Source organism: Monodelphis domestica, chromosome 1 (assembly GCF_027887165.1).
Source record: "Monodelphis domestica isolate mMonDom1 chromosome 1, mMonDom1.pri, whole genome shotgun sequence".
Lineage (NCBI taxonomy): Eukaryota > Metazoa > Chordata > Mammalia > Didelphimorphia > Didelphidae > Monodelphis > Monodelphis domestica.
In genome coordinates this window covers 517092451-517115292 of record NC_077227.1, presented here as the reverse complement: position 1 = coordinate 517115292, position 22842 = coordinate 517092451, and the positions used below count along the sequence as shown (strand labels likewise).

At 37.9% G+C, this 22842-nt stretch overlaps 1 protein-coding gene and 1 long non-coding RNA gene across 4 annotated transcripts in view; one reads left to right on the top strand and one right to left on the bottom strand.

The window, feature by feature from the left end:
- Nucleotides 1–1291: 1291 nt before the first annotated feature.
- Nucleotides 1292–22842, bottom strand: part of GPN1 (GPN-loop GTPase 1) — a 28710-nt gene continuing 7159 nt past the window's right edge. For both annotated transcript variants that reach the window (XM_001380490.4, XM_007476016.2), the window contains 10 exons: nucleotides 22419–22456; nucleotides 20629–20707; nucleotides 19606–19700; nucleotides 14703–14748; nucleotides 12011–12157; nucleotides 7886–7968; nucleotides 7133–7172; nucleotides 5655–5745; nucleotides 3297–3407; nucleotides 1292–2001 (listed from right to left, as the gene is read on the bottom strand). In XM_001380490.4, coding sequence (XP_001380527.1) covers nucleotides 1916–2001; nucleotides 3297–3407; nucleotides 5655–5745; nucleotides 7133–7172; nucleotides 7886–7968; nucleotides 12011–12157; nucleotides 14703–14748; nucleotides 19606–19700; nucleotides 20629–20707; nucleotides 22419–22456 — 816 coding nt within the window. In that variant the 3' untranslated portion in view covers nucleotides 1292–1915. The remainder of the gene's footprint in view (nucleotides 2002–3296; nucleotides 3408–5654; nucleotides 5746–7132; nucleotides 7173–7885; nucleotides 7969–12010; nucleotides 12158–14702; nucleotides 14749–19605; nucleotides 19701–20628; nucleotides 20708–22418; nucleotides 22457–22842) is intronic.
- Nucleotides 6686–22609, top strand: LOC103099693 (uncharacterized). 2 transcript variants are annotated; one of them, XR_008915474.1, is made up of 4 exons: nucleotides 6686–7603; nucleotides 14112–14225; nucleotides 19381–19712; nucleotides 20611–22609. It is a non-coding gene; the product is annotated as an uncharacterized LOC103099693 (long non-coding RNA). The 2 variants fall into 2 exon arrangements; XR_008915473.1 differs by lacking the exon at nucleotides 6686–7603 and having other exon boundaries at nucleotides 12155–14225.

Sequence of the window (22842 nt, the reverse complement as noted above, 5' to 3'; positions counted from 1 at the left end):
AAAATTTTCATTTGGCCTGACCCTATACCAATAAAGCCTAGTGGTTTGAGTGAAGTAAAAAAAGGCATATACACACAATATCCTTTGAACCCTTGGGCTCTAAGATGGTAAATATATCCCTGCATGTGTACATATAAATGATCAAGAGGACCTGGGTTCAAATATGGCCTCAGAAACTTCTTAACTGTGTGACCTTGGGCAGGCACTTAACTTCTGATTTATACTTAGTATTGATTCTATGACAGGAGATAAAGGCTCCTTAAATAAATAAATAAATAATTAAACAAACAAACAGAGAAGCTAGCTTAGAGTGGGAGGGGATGGGAAGAAGGGGTTTATGCTGGTCTCCAAAAAAAAATGTGGACGCTGATTCAAAAGTCTTGAGCAGAAAACAACCTATTATCTTTTGAAGATGGGATTGACTCTCCCCATGCCTTTTAAATGTAATCAGCCAAAAGCGATGACACCCCTACTTAATGCTAAGCTGGGGAGGTTCACAAATCACTTACTAAAGTGAGATACATCTCCAGAAGTGACTGCCCAAAGGGCAGTGCTAATAAGCAAATTTAAAGTATCCACAATAAGTGGAGGAAAGACAGGAAGGGACATAAAAAAAGACATTATAAAAGATGATGAACTTCTAAGAGGTCTTCATCCTGAATTTTTGGGTTGGAGGATCTCCTTCAGGACTTCAGTCTTCGGCTTCACTTGGACCTAGTACTCTGGCACTTGAACTGCTTCTGGTTAAGACTGCTCTTGGATCTTCTCCCTTTCGACTTTGAATTGGGTGGATGAAAAAAGCTGACTCTACTTTCCTGGCTTCTGGAGAGTTTAGTTCCTGAGAGGCCTCCCCTTCTTGGAGGAGGCCACATGGGTTGAACCCCTGCTTAATTCAACATCAAGCCCTCCAGCTGAGGAATTAATGAGCCTCCAGTGGGTTGAGCCAGAGACTGGAACAAAGTTTAGGGGGATTAAAGCTAGACTTCTCATTCTACCCTCTTTCACATTTCTTTTACTCTTTCCTTCTTTTTGTAAATAAAGCTGATAAAAAGTTATTTTGACTTGAGCTGTATTAATTTTTAAAATCAGTAACCACATTCTCTTATATTTAGTCTAACCATAAACTTAATCCCTACACTTTTCATGGTAAATTTCAAAAAACCAATTATCTAAGACTAGACTATACACATGTAGCCTCAATTCTTCATTTATGAATGAGGGAGAAGTCTTCTTTTAGAGAGCCCTGAAACCTAAGTAATTTATTACTCATTTCAAATCATGACACATAGGCTTACAAAGTTAAATAAATTATTTATTGACATTCTAACACAAAACAGAGCATTCATATTTTCCTCCAACAGGCTTGAGATCCTATAAACAACATAATACTAGACAGGTTCTAGCACTGACATTGACCAGATGAGCTGGAAGATGCTGCCATTCCTGGTTTGTGAGGAATCACCCTCAGCATTGTTTGTCACACAGAGTAAGGGGTGCATGCAGTTCAAGGGCATAGGCAAGAAAGGGAGGAAGTATTGGCTGTAGAACCAGCCTCCCAAAGGAGATGCAGAGGATCACTGAGTTCCAGCTCTCAATTTCTACTTGACAGCAGCAGATACTTGAGTTTAACATGACAAAAAAGATAACAAAACCTCAGGGCTGCAACATTATAAGCTTCTATCCAGAGAGCTTGGGAAAGGTGAAAAGAAATCCAACTTTTCTCTTCTAGGTTCCAGGAGTAAGAACCCATTTACCTGGTCACCAAATCTCCCTAACATTAAGACCCAAAGGTCTCATCTTTAAGGTCAAAACCAGTTGAAGACAGCAGCAGCTCCTTTATGCAAAACTCCGGGACTCGGGATTTTAAATAACCCAAGTACAGTCTCCTAATATCTTTCTCCTTCTGTTTACTTATTCATTCATTGCTTCTGTTCCTGTACCATGTCACCGACTCCTGCATAAAATTCTTGAAAGCTGGTTCTTCATGGCTTTCTTCTGTAACTGGAAAGGAAAAAGTAGTGAAAATTATTTTCTAACTACTAATTAGCCCCATGGGTAGGAACTGTTTTCATTGTACTCATTAGGAAAGATACTTTGTTCCAATAAAATCTGGCTGATCACTTTATCCAACCAGGAAGCTCTCTGAGACTTGGTCCAAAACATGCAAGGGAGGCTTTGCCAATTGATACTGCTGAGATTTCAGGACATCAGGTCAGCATGCAAACATTAAAGGAGTTAAGGCAGAAAGGTAGATTTGGTTCACAACTCATAGAACTTCTCCTAACCAAGTTAAATTAAACTCAAGTTTTTTAAAGATAAATCATCTTTCATATCCTGAAAACTCTTAGGTTTCTACTATGGTGAATAATCCAGCTGTGCATAAACCAAAATGAGTCTCCTCAGATCTTCCCCTTCAAAGCAATTGTAGGGGCCCTAAAATAATAAGAGACTCTAAAAAACGTCTTGAAGTTTAAACAGAATTACTGAACTGCCCAAGGGCAGTAAAAAGCCTTTAAGAAGCAATTTTCCATTACTATAAGCCTTTACCATCTCTTACCTCCTTGGCTACTGATTACATGCATTAGAAAGTAGGAATTTTACTCCAAAATACAAGTATCCCTTCCACATCCAAGGAGTTAGGGACTCAGTGAGTGCCCTGATGATCTGGAAAATCCAAATAAAATTTTTTGGTCTTCCCTTTGTACCAGAGAAGACGTCTAAATTTTTTCATTTCCTTTTATAAGGTTTTACAGTACTTTATTGTAAAATTTAGGTTAAATATTTGACCACAGACTATATGTAGGTCAATGTTAAAATATCTCTACATTTCTAGCTTTTCTGTGTCATATGCTGGGTTTCACATTCTTTAGTAAACTTTTAAACTTTTTACTTAACGTTATTTATTTTTTTAAATCCTCACCTTCCGTCTCAGAATCAATACTGCATTTTGGTTCCAAGGGAGAAGACTGGTAAGGGCTAGGCAATGAGGGTTAAGTGACTTGCCCAGGTTCACCCAGCTAAGAAGTGTCTGAGGCCAGATTTGAAGCCAAGGACCTCCCATCTGCTGGCTTTTGTGTGTTTGAGGCTTCTGAATATCTTCCCCCAGAATTCCCATTCAATTTCTTATGCTAATCTGCAATATATCAAAACTACAAGGGGGAAAGTTACGACATGGAGGGGATACCTGTAATTCCAAAATATGAATTTCCTTGGTAGACAGCTCCCAGTGGAAGCAGCTCTCTATCTCTATAAAAACATTTCAGTTTGTTGCCTTCATTGCAACTGTTTTCTCTCACCTTTATGGTCAATGTCGTCTGTATCACTATCTTCTTCATCTTCTTCTTCCTCATCTGCTGTACCCCGAGTTAGAATCAGATCAGAAGGCATCACTGCAGAAGCTGAACTGTCTACAAAGGAAACACAAACATCATTAATTTGCCAAAAAACAACTTCAGTTTGATTATGAAGCACTGACTCCCCCTTTATAAACCCTTGAGAAAGGAGGAGACTAGCAGTAGGGTGACAAGATCTCCCCATCATACACAGAGGTGGCATTGGAACTGGCTTCAAGAATTAGATCAGGGGAGAGGGGGTTATAGATGGGTGGCCAGGTCTAGAGCTGGGAGGTCCTGGGTTCAAATCTGAACTCAAGACACTTCCTAGGTGTGTGACCCTAGGCAAGTCACTTAAACTCCATTGCCTAGCCCATCTCATTCTTCTGCCTTGGAACCAATACATGGTATTGATTCTAAGATGGAAAGTAAGGGTTTAAAAAAAAGTTAGAATAGTAAAATCTTGACATCCAGAGGGCCCAGGGAACTGTGAGGGAGGGCTTCGAGGCTTTCATATTGAACTTTGGGATTCTCTAAATGAAAAGGAGATTATAATTAAAAAAAAAAAGATGAGGAAATGTCTTTTGAAAGCTATCAATTATCTTTTCATTGCAGACAACTACTATGGAACTATGAGGACTATTCTGTACAAATTATTCATAAATAATACTGCTAGAATTCCTCTTATGTATTTCGTATATACTATATACCATGTATACAGTATAACTGCTCAGTAGCTTTTAAAAGAAAAATAATTAGAGAAATTAATTAATGCCCAATTAAATAGAGACTAAATGAAGCCCTTGAGCATAAAGGGAGGGAAAGGACTAAAGTGCCAGATGCTTCAGAAATAGGCAAGGTTAAAAGGAGTAGAATCTTTTTAAAACTGACAGAAAAAAGGCAGAATCTTATTAAAACAGAATGAAACCTTGGGCCCTTAATGGCTATTAGTTATATCTCATCTGGTATATAACCTTCCCCCCCTCCAACCTGAGGCCTCAACCTGAGCAGTCACTACTTTATCCAGAAGTTCCAGTAGTCATTTGGGATGGAAACCTAAATAAGGGGAGCCCTTTAGACTTTTATATCAATTATAAAGGATCTGTGAAAAGCCAACAAGAGACAGATTTCAGCTCTTCCGCACCAAACTTATAAAGACCTGAAATGGTCACTGTTAGTGTGGCAGTGAAAGATGAACATGCTAGTGCACTACGTGAAGGTCTAAACCTTCTAGAGAACAATCTGGAATTATCTGAGAAAATCACTTAAGCTATTAATAACTTTTGACCCAGAGATATTACCAATGGGCCTATACCCCAAAGAGATCAAAGATAGAAAGGTGCCCAAAACACCAAAAATGTGATGTGTAATCCAAAAAACTATAAACAAAGTGACCACTGGCAGGGGAATCAATGAAATTTAGTATGTCAATGAAATTAAATATTATTTCACGACAAGATATGAATATATGAAAGGATTCAAAAACTTACATGCACAAAGAAACCATTACCAAGAGAGTAAGTGACTTCAATACTAAATAAAAACAAGGACTAAGACTCCTGAACTCAGATAAAATGAAGGTGACCAATTCTCGGCCTCTAAGACAAACGATGAAGCACATTACCCTCTTCTAAATAGAAAGGGGGGAAGAAGGTTGCATGTACTGCCAAGCATAGTTGTTCTATTCTGTCTAATTGTTTTTCTTAGTTATGCAAGAGAATTATATGGGAGAAATGACTATGGCATAAAAAAAAGATCCTAATAAAACCCAAATCTTATTTAAACAATTAAAAATGTTCATGAAAAGGCAGTTACTGTAGTACAGTAGATAGAGCACAAGGCCTGGACTCAAGAGGACCTGGGTTCAAACCCAGCCTCAGATACTTCCAAGCTCTGATATGACCCTTGGCAAGTCACTTAACCCTAATTGCCTAACCATTACTGCATTTCTCCCTTTGAATACTTAGTATGGATTCTAAGACAGAGGATAAGGGTTAAAAAAAAAATAATTTCTAACTTAAATCCAATTTAGCTTCAGCAGTCTACTGAGCTACTAAAATGCATGAATCAGGAACACTAAAGTGAAGGGCAATAATTTCAAGCTGATCCCAAACCAAAGTCACTGTACCAATAAATTCCTTATTTGAATGAAGATCCCCAAATTAGCAACATGAAACAGAAACTAAATAAAGATGAGGCTTCATAAAACTGTCACATATATCAACCTATCAGAGACTCTCTTCTGCCCCACAGATCATTAGTGTATTCCTTCTTAATGGAAGAAAGCACTGTGTTCCCCAGCTTCAACAGACTCTCAGGTACCTGTGGCAGCCCCAGGATCCAAGGCCACAGGCCCCATGTCCTTTCGAAGACGGTCTAGTTGCTCTTTTTGATGTTGGCTCTGTGCATGGGCCTATAGAAATGAAGGGGAAAAAAATACCATGGAAAAGAAAATCCCCGAGGTAGGAAGAAGCTACTAGTCTCCTGAAGAGAAGTTAATAGCAATGGAAAGATTCAGAAAGAAAGGATTTAGATGAAAAGAGAAAGGAAAGGACACCAAAAAAATCAGGGGTTCATAAAGTAGGGGCTATGACTGACGCTAAGTAAAATAGGTACATGGCATAGGCAGGGAAATGAAATTCCTTTCAAATATAAGTGGTCAAAAGTTCAATGACAAAGGACCAACTTGGAGATACTAGTTTTAGATCCAGTCCAGAATCTTACTTTATGAGCAGGCATGTGGGTGGAAGCTAATGACTGGCATCCCTGCCTGCACAGACTATGTCCTGGGCTACATGTACTGAGTAAACTTAGTTCTGATGAGAGTCTCTTTAAGGTCATCAAGTGACTTTCTTGGTATTTGAGTTGGTGCTTTTCCTGCTCTAAGAGATTTTTAAGAAAGGAGATTCTATAGTTGAAGCCACAATCTCACAGTCAGGAGAGCAAACTTCAGTGTCAGGGAGAAGATATATTCTCAAAAAGGAAAAGCAGAACTCTACACAAAGTGCTACCATCATTTTACAGATAAGGAAACTAAGACTGAAAAAGGCTAAGTGATTCAGGATCACAGAAGGTTTATGAAGCCAAATTCAAGCACTCCATCCACTGTTCTACTCTGTCTTGAGATACACCTTAATCAGATTATTGTCCTTCAAGGCTCAACATACGGGCCATCTCCTCCACATAGGCTCTCCCTTTAATCTCCAATCTCTTTCTCCTCAAATATTACTAGACCACTTTGATGTGTCTTTTGTCTCTTCTTCCTGTCCTCTTTTCTCTCTGCCCCACATAACATTTGTACATGTATATTTACTACCCCCCCAAAAGGATGTGAGATCCCTGAGGACAGGAGTTATTTTTCATCTTTATAATCCCAATTGTGCCTTGCACTGAGTAGGTGCTCAAATATTTAGTGAATTGAATTTGTTGTTTAAAATGCCACAAAGAAGCCCAATTTTCAAATGTGAATTTAAGAAATCAGAACTTGAGATGTCAAGATGTAGGGAAGAAAAGATTTGGTGGTGAACCCAAAGACCAGATTCACGTGGCTTTGTGACCCCAGCAAAGCCCATGGACCTCTCAGGAAGATGAGCAAGTAGACATTTCACCACCTCCTCCGGCCAGCTGGGAGGAAAATGCTTTGAAAACTGTAAGATGACACTTCACTATTCTTTCTGCATGAAGAAGAACTACAAGGTGGTGAATACATACATTTAAATGAAAAGAACAGGCTTTCAAAAAGTACCTTGGAATACAACCATGAAAAAAAGCCTGTGGGAACAGCCAGTTCTCTTTCTTACCAGTGTTTTCTTCAGACGCTCATATTCAGGGCGATACTCCCTATGAAAGAGAAAATTCTTTTTAAATGCCTTTCCTCAACAGTCATCTGTCACAGGCCAAGTACCTACAACTCCCATCACCAAAGGGACCATTATGACCAAATGTAGTTAAATAAAGGGATATGCCTAAACCTCCAACAGGTCAGTAAGATACCTACTAATAAGCAAAACTACAAAGCACCTAAACTGCCAATGAAACTAGGAAGTGCAAATAATTCTTGTTGAAAAAATCTGCTTGGTTGAAGAGTTGAACATTGGGTGGAAGCTCAAGGTGAATGATAGATGACTACTGGGTTCAGAAATCTTGACATGGAACTGTGATGCACTTGAATACTAAGCAGGTTGAATGCAATAAAAAGTCCTTGTCTGAAGAATCAAAAATGTGTCAGAAATGTACAAATCGAACCAAATAGGAGATCACTGCCAGTACAGGTAAGTGGGCATATATAAGTGTTGGGCAAAGGGGACAGGGAGGGAAAAGAGTGTATAGAAGAGTTTTTCTATGGAATAAACATATTTACAGGTTGTAGATGTCCTACTTCTGTTAAAAAGTCAGATGTCACCCAGTCAATGAGAGGAGACCCATTACATGTATGTAACATGAATCAAGTGCAAAAATGGAAGAAAACCTAAATGTGTTTAGCCTAAACCTCACTGCCCCCTCATCCCAGAAGCATGGGTCCCAATGCTATCAAGGACATCTTCACTTCTTACCTTTCATATTCTTCTGTGGCACTGGTGACTTGCACAAAGAGTTCTTCTAAGCCTGTGCCCAGGACAGCAGATACCCCTACCACCTGCCAAAAGCATCCCAGAATACTATGAGCAATCACTGAAAAAAACAGGCTTTAAAAATTCTATCTCCTAATTTTTGAACAAAGCCAAATGAGAATTTGTTTTGTTTAATATACAATATTTGTTGCAAGGATATTGTTTTTCTTTTTCCAATGGGAGAAGAGGAGAAATAGGAGGGAGAAAAAAATGCTTGAAAAAAATTTTAAATTGTAAACTTTAAAATATTCTCTTTATGTTGCTTTGTTAAAAGACTTTTTTTTAATATTCAAGGGAAAGAGGATTTAGTCCCTTTAAAAGGCCTCAAGCATAACAATTTAAAAAAAAAATCTCACACACACACACACACACACACACACACACACACACACACACACACACACACACAGCAGTTTGGCAAAAAGATGTTTCCAGGAATACAGAAATGAGAGAATAATAAGAAAGCAAGCAAGTAGGAGTGACTGATTTGATATCACTTCTTTTCATAAATCTACTACTGAAATCCACCAAACTACACTCTTCATTCTCTACCATATGCGTGCTGCTCCTGCCTATCAAGCAAATTCATTCTTCTAAAGCCAGGTAACACACAACTGCATCAATTAGGTTTTCTTGATTCCTCATCCCACCTTAGCAGGAAACAATAAATCCCTCTTCTAAATGCTATTAGTACTCTTCTCCTCTCTCGTAGCACTTTACCAGCCTAGGTTTTTGTGCTCCTTGTCAGTGGGACCTATATTGTACTTATTGTATTTCTCTCAGTCCTACTTCATTGCCTTGCAGCTGTAAGTAGGTGGTGTAGTAGATAGAGAACTGTCAGGAAGAACTAAGTTCAAATCCAGTCCCAGACACTAGCAATGTGACCTTAGGCAAGTCACTTAACCTGTATTTGCTTCAGTTTCATATTGGCAAAATGAACTGAAAAGGAAATGGCAAAGCACACCAATACCTTTGCCAAGAAAACCCCAAATGGAGTCACAAATATTTGGGTATGACTGAAAAAATGCCTGCAACTTGTAGGTACCAAATTATATTTGTGGAAAGAAATACTCTGTGTCTGTGTGTGTGTGTGTGTGTGTGTGTGTGTGTGTGTGTGTATACACCCATATACATATATAAAAATATGGTGTATATATAAAAGTATAAAATATACTTTTTTCTTTTAACCCTTTCCTTCTATCTTAGGATTAATTCTAAGAAGAGTTGCTGCAAGGGCTGGATGAAGGGGTTTAAGTGATACTGCTAGGAACTGTTTGAGGTCAGATTTGAACCTGGTAAAACAAAAATGAAAAGCAATATAATTCTTACTGTGACTCAAGATATAAATAGGGAAATGACTCCCAGGACAGAGAAAAATAAAAACAGTGCATCTAGCTGATCTATAAATATTTTTAATGAATGAAATTAAACAAGCTGCATGCTTTTATTTTCTCTTCTTTGCACATGAGGGAAGAGAAAGCAAGAAAGAAACAGAATTGGGAAGTAAAATTTAGAACTTTGAGGCCAAATTTGAACTCAGATCTTCTTGACTTCAGGCCCTATTTTCTATCCACTGAGTGACCTAATTCCTTAATCAATTGCCTAATTATGCAACTCTCTAGAATCTCTAAGATCAAATAAGCCTTTCAATAACTTGGCTCCAACTTCCTCTTCCAATCTTCTAACACATTAGTCCCTTTCATGAATTCTATATCCAAGTTGGTGTACCTAATATTCCTGGGACAGGTGTTAAGGCTAAATTTAGGGTTGAGACTAAAAATAAATTTAGTTGGTCGGGGATTTAATTTCTAAATCCCAATGAAACACTCAAGTCAGAATGGAATTTTATGGTGGTTTATTTACAATAGGGAGAGAGAGAGAGAGAGGGAAAGAGAGGGGGGGGGGAGAGAGAGAGAGAGAGAGAGAGAGAGAGAGAGAGAGAGAGAGAGAGAGAGAGAGAGAGAGAGAGAGAGAGAAAAGGGGGGGGGGGGGGAGGAGGAATTTAAACTGCTCCAGCTCAGGTTGAGCCAGGCAGGAATTCAGAGGCCTTGGCCAAGGGGGGGGCCTCCCCACAAAGCCAAGGGAAAGGGGAGTCAGTCTTATCACTCACCACATGACCGTCTCAAGGAAGGCACCTGAAGAGCTCCACCAGGCTCGAGTTCCAGGGTCAACTCCGCCAAAGCTCCCTCCCCACAGAAAGTGACATGAAATATCAAGGCAGTTCTTTACATCACTTCCTGTGTCTCACATGTGCCAATGGTGGTTTAAGCTTGGCTTAGGACAGCCCAGGGGTCAGTCAGTTGTTTCTGATTTGTCTCTTGCTAGCATGTGCCAGTCATAGGCCTTCTTCCGTGACACTTAATCCTTAAGTGTGGGTGTATACATTCCTGGGTGCTAGACTAAGCAAAATGGAGAAAATCTAAAATTCACAATCCCCCCTGATGATGACTGGGGGACTAGTCTCCCCAACTGACCACTAAACATAATCATCCTGCACCTCTAAATTTTCTAACTGTAGGTGCATACAAAATTTCTACCTTCTAAGAGAAAAACTACAATAATTAGAGAAAAGAGGGAAATAGAAATGGGCGCATTGACAAAAACCAATTAGGGGGCAGTCCCCTTTTGGCATAAGAGTATACATTCAAAATAAATGTTCAATCAACCTTCAGTTCAATTAACCACACCCCCAAGGTTCACTCTGGATCTCCTCTCTCTCTCTTAATTTCTTCCTCCTATTGTAAATAAACCACCATAAAATTCCATTCTGACTTGAGTGTTTCATTGGGATTTAGAAATTAAATCCCTGTTGACCAACTAAATTTATATTCAGTCTCAACCCTAAATTTATCCTCAACACAGGCACAATGTCTCTTCTCTGTGTCTCTGCAATGGCTGTTGCCTCACACCTGGAATGCACTTCCTCCTCATCTCTGACCTTCAGAATCTCTAATAGTTCCCAGAGTTCTCTAAGATTCAACTCAAGCACTACCTTCTGCACAAAAAATTTTCTGACTACATCAGCTATGGTTCTTTTCCCTTAAAAAAAAACAAAACAAAACAAAACAAACACCTTGAATTTATTTTGTAATATCTTAGACAGGTTTATGTTACCTCTCTGAGGGAACCCGAGTTTAAAAATAAATATCGTTTTTGAAATTTTGAATCCCAAATTCTCTCCCTTCTTCCCCTGAGAGTAAGCAAGCTGATATAGATTTTAAATGTGCAATCACATAAAACATTTTTCCATATGTATTCATGTTGTAGAAGAGAATTTGAACAAGAACAGCCAAAAAAGAAGGAAGTGAAATGTAACACGTTTTAGTTTGTATTCAGACTCCATCAGTTCTTTCTCCAGAGAGACAGCATTTTTCATCAATGAATCCTTGGAGAAGATTGTCTTTGATCACTGTATCGCTAAGAATAACTAACTCATTCATAACATTCATCAAAAAAGATTACTATTAGTGTGTATAATGTTTTCCTGGAGAACTTAAGCTTTTTAAGGGCAAGTCCTAGTTTACTTGGGTCTATCTTTGTTATACTTAATCTGTGCCTGTTTATTGTTTGATCAGGAATAAGCTATTTGAAAGGCCAAGCAAGTATTTCCCACTTTTACTCTACTACTATCAAAGAGTTATACTATGTGATAAGATCCAGGCTAATATTCTTGGTAGAAAGTTTACAAGTCTACCTTAATGTAGAAAGGAAAACCAAGTTTTAGTTAAGCAGTTGGCAAAAACAGTTGAATGTATAGATAACGGCATGTTTATATTCCTTTAAATGTTTCCTAATTTGCATGTTATATTCTTGTGTTTCCTATTGTAAAATGTTAAATAAATTATGCTATCATTTTAACAGTTTTACTTAACAAAGAATTAGAGCAAAAATTTAGATTACAACCCAACCTTTTTTCAAAGTTATCTATTTATTTGACCTATTCAGCCAAACAAAACAGCTGAAACCTCTCAAACTTTTGTTCTTTTCTACGGGTTAAATCAAATATGTCCCTTTTATAGATTATCCAGGTTACTTAAAAGTGGAAAGAAAGTGAAGGTGAAAACTTACTCTGAGTGAACTGTAAAACTCATCCAATACCAGACTCATAGAACGAGTCAGATTACTGACGTATGTAGTTTCTTGATTTAAGGCATCTTGGAAGGTCTCAAAATCCTGCATCCATTCCACTGCAAAGCTATGATCAATGATGTCAGTCTGTATCAGGCAGAAGAAATAGACTGAGTTTCAGAATTGAGGACAGTTCATAAGACACGTAAATGGAAAATGACAAGACACTTCCTATCTGTGTGACCTTGAACAAGTCACTTAACCCAAATCACCTCGCCTTTAACTGCTCTTCTGCATTGGAACAGAGAATTGATTCTAAAACAGAAAGTAAGGAGTTAAAAAATGATGAAGATGATGACAATGATAACAAAAACAATGGCTCATATGATCACAAAAGGAAAGTTATATATTTAAAGAAATGGAAATCCTATACCTAAATATCAGATAAGCATTGAGCTGAAAAGTTTACTGAGGCATTAAAACTGTTCAGTTCAACTTCAGCATACATAAATCCAAGTTCAACAGTCATTTGCTGAAAGATTTTTGTCTGACTTTCATATTTCCTCTAGGAAATCAGGCAGCAGAACATCGAATCACCTCTGCCTCCTCCACTGCCTTTTCACAGATGTTCAGCCACAAGCTAAATTGGATTTTTCTTGAAATGTTTCAAATCTATCCATTCTCCTTTTTCATGGCCATCAACCCTAAGTCCAAGACTTTATTACCACATACCCTTAACAACTAGAATATCTTATAATTAATTGCTCACCTCTGGTTAGTTTCTCTACTACCTTAATCTATCTTAGTTGGATAAACCTAAATTAATTCATTCTTTTAATATAGATTTTACTCATGTCATTTGCCTTTTCATCATAATCATTTCTGGAAATTTGTCCCTCACACCACAGACTAAGTTTTCCCTAATGAAAAAAGAAAATTAAATAAAAACACCAGGTCCTGAATCTCTGGCATGAAAAGAGATCTGTAACATGTATCTTTACCTAGGACCAAGCACTTCATCCACTTCACTGGGGCTGAGTGAGCCTTCGATATTTTAGCTGAACACACACTCCTAAAATCCCCTTCTCTCACTACCTCTGGAAAAAGTAATCATGTCAATACTCCAATTCCCACTGAGGCTACTAGCATCTCAGTGACTCCTCTGGCCACTCCCTCATATCTTTGGTCTTCTCTTATTTAAATGAAAACTTCCTGAGGGCAGGAACTGGCTTGCTCCTTTGTTTTGATAAGCCCCCAAATTCAGCATAGTGCTTGGCATGTAGTAAATGCTTAATAAATTCTTTTAAATACACTCATATCACCTCCCTGCTCAAAAACCTACAAAGCTTTTCATTTCATGCATAACAACCTTTAACAGGTCCCTGCTTCCCATAGGATCAAGTGCAAGGACCTTCTAAATGGCCTCAATGTGCTTCTTTCCATAACTCTGTGAAACTTACAAGTGAACCATAATAGTCTACTTTCTCTCAACACAAAAAGTCCATTACTTTTCTGGCTCTTTACCATGCCATTTTACCTCTGGGATGAAAGAATATACTCTCTCCTTATATCACATCCACCTCTTAACACTCAACTCTGATCTCACCTCTTCTGAGAAGATAGTATCCAATAAGTAATAGGATCTTGAAAAATGTTTGCTGAACTGAAGACACCCCTAAATAATCTAAGCTAAAATGATCTCTAAGTACTTCTTCTGAATACTTATTATTATATGCAAATATCATACTCTGCCTTTAAATTTTAACCATTTTTTTGTCCCAGTTATAAGATACAATAGCAGGGAAAGTCATAAATGGATGCAAAAAACAGACAATTTACCAATGTAAATGCCAACATTCCATTACTAGCACATATGTTCAAAACTAGTGAACATTAGCATTCACCTTGGCTAGCAAGTCAACTTAGGTTTTTTTAAGTTTCATTTGTTTTTAGAAATTGTGTTTGAACCCAATAAACCATGCATATTCTTTTTTCCTCCTCTCTAATCCACCTTATCAAATCAACATGATCAAAACCAAGCATTACTTTACCACAACCTATAGTTGCTGAATCCCTATTTCCTCCTTTCCCTCTGCTACAGCAAATAGCTTCTGGGTCCACAGCGAAAAACACCTCCCAGGTTACAAAGCTGATTCTGCCCTCTCCAGCCAAGTGATCTCTCATGTCTCCTTATCGATCCCATCTCCTAACACAGGTATTTTACCACAAACATTAGTACCTCCTCCCTAACTTGTATATGTTCTGCTCTGCCCAGAGGAGCTTGCTTCTTCAGTCATCCTGAGGTAGACTTCTTTAGAGAGACTGATCCTTTTTCTAAAGAGATCTCATAGCCTAGCCTCCTTTTTTAGCAATGCAGATTACTGAATCTACCTGCTCTCTATAACCTAAAGCAACCCTTCTTACCCACCAAATCTCATCTCCCTCAACAAGAAAGTATTAAAAAGGAGGCCAACTTCAAGGCAGTTTAGACACTGAACATTATCACTTATTTTTACAGCCTGACAGTACTTATGAAACTACCTAGTAGTCCTCTGCCAGATAAAGAGACAATCCCAAAAAGGCAAAATAATTTACTCAAGATCACACAGACAACAGAAAGGCTAGGCCTAGACTCCATATCTACTACCTCTCAGTTCAGTACCCAGGCCCCAAAATGGTGAGGAATACCTACCTTATTCATGACCACAATGAAAGGCAACTTAGTTTTATACAGGATACTGAAAAAAGAATCAAACACCAGTAAGTAACAAGTAGCATCCAGGTAAAGTATATGTTCAGCATGATAAACATTTCTTCCCTCCAGGAGAAAAATGAAACACCCTTCCCCACCAAAAAAAAAAAGCACAACTAAAGGCTATATCTTCTTTAATATGGTGGTGATGACAGATTTTGATATTGTTAATTTGCAACTGAACACAGTTATTTTTTTTTAATTTTTAAACATTATTTTATTTGGTCGTTTCCATACATTATTCACTGGAAACAAAGATCATTTTCTTTTCCTCCCCCCCACCTTTCCCTCTCCCATAGCCGACGCATGATTCCACTGGTTATCACATGTGTTCTTGACTCGAACCCATTTCCCTGTTGTTGGAATTTGCATTATAGTGTTCATTTAGAGTCTCTCCTCAGTCTTATCCCCTCCAACCCTGTAGTCAAGCAGTTGCTTTTCATCGGTGTTTTTACTCCCACAGTTTATCCTCTGCTTGTGGATAGTGTTTTTTAGATCCCTGCAGATTGTTCAGGGACATTGCATTGCCACTAATGGAGAAGTCCATCACCTTCGATTGTACCACAATGTATCAGTCTCTGTGTACAATGTTTTTTTGGTTCTGCTCCTTTCGCTCTGCATCACTTCCTGGAGGTTGTTCCAGTCTCCATGGAATTCCTCCACTTTATTATTCCTTTTTGCACAATAGTATTCCATCACCAACATATACCACAATTTGTTCAGCCATTCCCCAATTGAAGGGCATCCCCTCATTTTCCAATTTTTGGCCACCACAAAGAATGCAGCTATGAATATTCTTGTACAAGTCTTTTTCCTTATTATCTCTTTGGGGTACAAACCCAGCAGTGCTATAACTGGATCAAAGGGCAGACAATCTTTTAAATCCCTTTGGGCATAGTTCCAAATTTCCCTCCAGAATGGTTGGATCAATTCACAACTCCACCAGCAATGAATTAATGTCCCCACTTTGCCACATCCCCTCCAGCATTCATTACTTTCCATAGCTGTCATGTTAGCCAATCTGCTAGGTATGAGGTGATACCTCAGAGTTGTTTTGATTTGCATCTCTCTGATTATAAGAGATGTAGAGCACTTTTTCATGTGCTTATTAATAGTTTTGATTTCTTTGGCTGCGAACTGCCTGTTCATGTCCCTTGCCCATCTGTCAATTGGAGAATGGCTTGATTTTTTGTACAATTGATTTAGTTCTTTATAAATTTGAGTAATTAAAAACCTTTGTCAGAGGTTTTTATGAAGATTGTTTCCCAATTTGTTGCTACCCTTCTGATTTTGGTTACATTGGTTTTGTTTGTACAAAAACTTTTTAATTTGATGTAATCCAGATTATTTATTTTGCATTTCGTAACTCTAATTCTTGCTTGGTTTTGAAGTCTTTCCCTTCCCAAAGGTCTGACATGTATACTATTCTGTGTTCGCCTAATTTTCTTATAGTTTCCTTCTTTATGTTCAAGTCATTCACCCATTTTGAATTTATCTTGGTGTAGGGTGTGAGGTGTTGATCTAAACCTAATCTTTCCCACACTGTCCTCCAATTTTCCCAGCAGTTTTTATGAAATAGTGGATTTTTGTCCCAAAAGCTGGGATCTTTGGGTTTGTCATATACTGTCTTGCTGAGGTTGCTTGCCCCCAGTCTATTCCACTGATCCTTTCTGTCTCTTAGCCAGTACCAAATTGTTTTGATGACCGCTGCTTTATAATATAGTCTGAAATCTGGGACTGCAAGACCCCCTTCCTTTGTATTTTTTTTCATTATTTCCTTTGTATTTTTTTCATTATTTCCCTGGATATCCTTGATCTTTTGTTCTTCCAAATGAACTTTGTTATGGTTTTTTCTAAATCAGTAAAAAAAAAAATTTTGGAAGTTCCATGGGTATGGCACTAAATACATAGATGAGTTTGGTTAGGATGGTCATTTTTATTATATTGGCTCGTCCTACCCATGAGCAGTTAATGTTCTTCCAATTGTTCAAGTCTAGTTTTAGTTGTGTGGAAAGTGTTTTGTAGTTGTGTTCATATAGATCCTGTGTTTGTCTTGGGAGATAGATTCCTAAGTATTTTATTTTGTCTAAGGTAATTTTGAATGGGATTTCTCTTTCTATTTCTTGCTGCTGAGCTGTGTTGGAATTATATAGAAATGCTGATGACTTATGTGGGTTTATTTTGTATCCTGCAACTTTGCTAAAGTTGTTGATTATTTCGATTAGCTTTTTGGTTGAATCTCTAGGATTCTTTAAGTAGACCATCATGTCATCTGCAAAGGGTGATAACTTGGTCTCCTCCTTGCCTATTTTAATGCCTTCAATTTCTTTTTCTTCTCTAATTGCTACTGCTAGTGTTTCTAATACAATGTCAAATAATAGAGGTGATAATGGGCATCCTTGTTTCACTCCTGATCTTAATGGGAATGGATTTAGTTTATCCCCATTGCAGATGATATTAGCTGATGGTTTTAGATATATACTGTTTATTATTTTTAGGAATGACCCTTCTATTGCTATGCTTTCTAGTGTTTTTAGTAGGAATGGGTGTTGTATTTTATCAAAGGCTTTTTCTGCATCTATTGAGATAATCATGTGGTTCTTGTTGGTTTGCTTGTTGATGTGGTCAATTATGTGGATAGTTTTCCTAATGTTGAACCAGCCCTGCATCCCTGGTATAAATCCTACTTGATCATGGTGGATGACCCTTCTGATCACTTGCTGGAGTCTTTTTGCTAGTATCCTATTTAAGATTTTTGCATCTATATTCATTAGGGAGATTGGTCTATAATTTTCTTTCTCTGTTTTTGGCCTGCCTGGCTTTGGAATTAGTACCTGAACACAGTTATTAATTACTGCTTACGCCTAGAGGTTATTTCACACACCTAGTTTTAGAAGTGAAAATATCACTGCTAGAAAGACCAATGTTAGCTGTGGAAGAGGGATGCTTTTATATACTTCCCTCCCCTTGGCCAAAGTAGTACATGATAGGCTCATAATGTTACATTTACACAGTCACAAACATTTAACAAGAGCCTTCTAGATCCCAATGCAGCTGCTAGGTCTGCTAGTTTGTTGTTGTTTGGGTTTTTTTTTTAATGCACTGTTTTTCTTATAACAGGCAGGTGAGGATTAAAAGAGAAGAATCAGGGTGGCAGGGGGAGGAAGGGGCAGTGGAATAAAAAAAGAATATACCTATTTTTTTTAAAATTCCACTCCTCCTAGTAACCAAGTTTCTATGTCAACCAAGTTTGACTTACTACATTCATACTAAAGGCAAAAAGTGAGGTTCTCAAGAGCCATGTCCCCAAACAACATTCATGCATTGCTGGTGGAGTTATGAACTGATCCAACCAATCTGGAGGACAATTTGGAATCATGCCCAAAGGACAATAAAATAAAGCATATCCTTTGATCCAGTAATACCACTATAAAGTCTATATCCCAAAGAGGAAATAAAAAAATGGAAAAGGAACTATTTGTTCAAAAATATTTATAGTTGCTTTTTTTATGGTGGTAAAGAATTGGTAACCAAAGGGATGTCCATCAATTGGGGAATGGCTGAACAAATTGTGGTGTATGATGGTGATGGAATACCATTGTGCTGTAAGGAATAATGAACTCCTGTTCATTTCATCAAGTTCAGATGATTTCAGATGTCAGAAAGATCTGGAAAAACATAGATGAACTGATATAGAGTGAAATAAGCAGAACCAATAAAACATTGTACACAGTAACAGCAATACTGTGGAATGATCAAATTTGCTAAGGCTTAGCTACTAATAGCAATACAATGATTAAAGATAATCCTGAGGGATTTACGACAAAGAATGCTATCCACCTCCAGAAAAAAACCTGTTGGGAGTAGAAATGCAGATCAAAACATATAATTCTTCACTTATTTATTTGGGTATATGTTTGGGGTTTTTGGTTTTATAAAATTATTCACTTATAAAAATGATTAATATGGAAATATGTTTTTGCATGATAACATATGTATAACCCAGAATGAATTGCTTGCCAGCTCGGGGGTGGAGGATGGGGGGGGGGGGGTGTGGAAGGAGGGAGACAATCTGGATCATATAACTTTGGAAAAGATAGGTAGAAATTTGTTATTAAAAAATACAGAAATAAAATTTTAAAATAAAGAAATTGTGGGAGTAGAAATTCAGAAGAAAACATAGGATTTATTTTATATGGGTATAGGATTTGAGTTTTTTGTTTTAAAAGATTGCTCTATTACAAAAATGAATACTATGGAAATAGGTTTTGAGTGATAACACATGTATAGCCCAGTGGAATTGCTTGTCAACTCCGGGAGGGGGGAAGAGAAGAGGGAGAGAACAAGAATCATTTAACCATGAGGAAAAAAATTTTTTAAATAAAATAAATATTTTATTAAAAAAAAAAAGAAATCTAGATGATCCCAAACACAAATTCTCTTGATAATTAATGTCCATTCTGGGTCTGTTGCCTCAAAGATATTAATGTACTTGTCAAAGCCCATAGGGTTGTCTTTCCTTCTCTACTATCCATACTTGAATGTAGTCAGAGCAGTAACTAGACCCTGTTGCTACTGGTCATTATTAACTTTGCAAACTCATTTATTACTGCGATAGCAAAACAGTCTCTAAGACACAACGTGAACAAAGTGGAATGAAACTGAACAAAGGCCTTTCTTCACAATACTCCTATGATGTAAATGATGGAACATCTTTCACAAGTACCAAGTTGAAGAGTTCAACCAAGGGAATTCCTAGGGACAAGAAGCTTCAACAAAGAATCTTCTTAAATCAACAAGAGAACATATGCAGGGGTAGCCTTGGCCCTTCCAGCTGCCTTACCTGCATGCATACAGCATATTGGACATGAAAGTAACAGGGTTCGTGCTTCTAGATGTGTCCATCACATAAATGACAATTGTTGGAAATGAGGATGCCTGAAGAAAAAGGTGAGCCAAACCCTAGTCAGAGGGACAACTGCTTGACCCTAAATCACTCTGCTACCTTTCTAAGCAAAAGATGCCCCATCTTTGGAACTGCCATTGTTTCAATTCTTAAAAGTGACAGGCTACAGATCTGAAACTCAGCTCAGTCACAGGGTTTTCCAGTAAGCCCTTCTTGATCTCTTTAATTCTCCCTGGGGAAGGGGTCCCCAAACTTTTTACACAGGGGGCCAGTTCACTGTCTCTCAGACCGTTGGAGGTCCAGAGTATAAAAAAACTATGAACAAATCTATATACCACTGTTTGAGATAGCGGAGGCTGCAGCGCTGACTGTGATGGGCCTGTCACACTTTGCACAGGCCCATCACCACCACCACCACCACTATATTGGGCAGCAGTATACACAGTGCAGAATCCCCTCTCCCAGATCACTGCTCACCATTGTGCACCCACATAATCCTTTGCCTGGTGCCTCATTCAGAACAAGGTGCAAAGGATTATGTCACTGGAAGTAGTATTGTATGTAAGTGAGTGACGCTGCACTTTGCAGTGCTGCCACATACAGTGCTCCTCTCACTGACCACCAGAAGGTCCCCCTTCTGGAAGTGCAGTGGGGGCTGGATAAATGGCCTTAGGGGGCCACATTAACCCTGCTCTACAGGTTCAGGGCTGGTTCCCTTCTCAAAGTCTCTTGATTAACTTATCTAGGCAAATGCTTTATCCCCACCCTTCCCCTCAATAGATGCAAAGCTTTCATTTGAGGGCAGGGACTCTAGGTTTTTTGTGTCTACCTAGTCTAGCACAGGGTCTGACTTACAGGTGGAGCATAGTTTTTGTTAAAATGAAATTAAAATGGGGGTTTATCATTCTAAATCACTCCCCAATACTGATCTCTCAATCACAGGGTACAAATAAGACTTACCAGGGCTTCAGTAATAATTGTACCAGAAGCTGACCAAGTGAAGACCTCGATCTGTCCAGGTGTATCTATCAAGACATACCTGTTTTATGAATAAATATTACTATGTATTAAATATTCTGCATGAAGGATTTCATCAACCACTATACAGAAAACTAAAAAATACTAAGATATTCCATCACACAATACTGTCCATTCCTAAAATCTGAAAACATTTAAATTTAACACGGCACCCAAATTTTGGGTATATTTTTGTCTTCTTATTGGGTTATGGATGAATAACCCCAATTATCTTTCAATAAGGACACAAAAACACTCTCAAAGTGACCTTTGTATCTATAATTGGACAAAGATAATAATGTGCAAGCATCTAAATATAATAATAAATTATTTCACAAGCCTAGGGCAATAATATAAAAAACCCATTGTCTTTGGAAATGGATGTTTGAGACAGTAGATTAACCTGAGGATCATTAAAGGAGATGTTTCAAGAAGAAAAGTTGACTCTTCAAAGAATAAACATTGAAAGTTGCCAGGGATTCTGAAATGCTCTATGGCAGATCTAGCCAGAGTTAACATCCTAGAACTGGTTAAGCTCCATATAGTTAGAAAAGCAGAACTAATATTTAGAAATATAGTAACTTTAGCCAGGTGATGACTTTACAGTTCCTGTAGAAGTGTCTTTAATGTTCTTTAGTAAATGCCTCTAAATCTGAAATCATGATAGAAAGAAAAAGCTGACAGCAAATGTTTCTCTCCACTTTCCTGACTGGAGTTCCAGTATTCAAAACCAAGAACCACTGCTCATAGTAAATTTGAATAGTCCTACAGAGCAGAACTATGGGGAACTGAATAGCCTGCCACAAAACTCCCAGGAGAAATGTTTAACAAAATAAAGAGAAATACAATAAAACAGACAATATTAATTTGTGGTTTTCCAAGTCAATACTCTATTTCTATTTGAGTTTGATGTCAGTGGTTCAGACCACTGGTTCCCCTGGGTCAGATAAGCACTGGAGATGAGCTACTATCTGAGGCAATAGATAATTTGTTATTGAGTCATTTCAGTTGTGTCCAACTTCGTGACCCCATTTAGGGTTTTCTTGGCAAAGATACTGGAATGGTTTGTCATTTCATTCTCCAGTTCATTTTATAGATGAGGAAACTGAGGCAAACAGAGTTAAGTGCCCAGGGTCACATAGTTAATAAGCCTCTGAGGCTAGATTCGAACTCAGGAAGATGAAGTTTCCTGACTTCAAGTCCATCACTCTATCCCCCATGTCACCTAGCTGCCACAGTAGCTAATTTTTAGATAAAAAGATTGTACAAAACCTTCATTGTTCCCTTCCTGGGCAAAATTATTACCCAAAAAGTACTTAAGAAAATTAGCATTCTCTCTTTTTGAATTATGTGAGTTTTACTTATAAAAATTTAGGAGGAAAGGATGCCTCCAAATAGACTGCTGAGAAAAAGGGACAGAAGCAATGGTACTCCAAAGCAGGGAGGGCAGGTTTCCCAAGAGAGAAGACTAGGAGACAAATTACTGAAGCCAGGCAAAATTCCCAGTCTAAGACTTTCTTCCCATCAGTGACCCAGAGACTCTCTTAAAGAATTTAGGAGTTATTTGAGGATATCCAGTTTAATGGTTTTTTGCTTATTTCATATGAATATCTAATCTACTTCAAACTAAAGCCATAGATTTCTTGTATATGTTCTATAGCATTCAGTATATTGAGCACCCATACTAGGCACATATAAGTGTTCAAAAAATACTTGTTAATTTAGTTACTCACTGTGACATGTTCTGAGACTTCTCAATAAACTTCATGACCTAAAAAGAAAGAGAATTGGTTCTTATAGGTCTTTGGGACATCCACAGGTCAGAAACTCTCCCAAAACAAGCAGCAGCAAACAAAAAAACTTCAAACTGGGAAGTACATTCATTAATTTCAGGGTGCTGAGGCAGCTAGGGTACACACACACAGTGAGCACAATGGGTAAAGCACCAGGCTGGAATCAGGAAGACCTGGATTCAAATATGGCCTCATTCACTTCCCAGATTATGACCCTGGGCAAGTGAATGAATCCCAATTGCCTATTCCTTGCCACTTTTCTACTTAGAATCAATAAATGAGTATTAATTCTAAGATGGAAGGGGAGGGGTTTTGTTGTGTTTTGTTTTAATTTCAGGATGCTATGTATCCGAGACACTTCTCC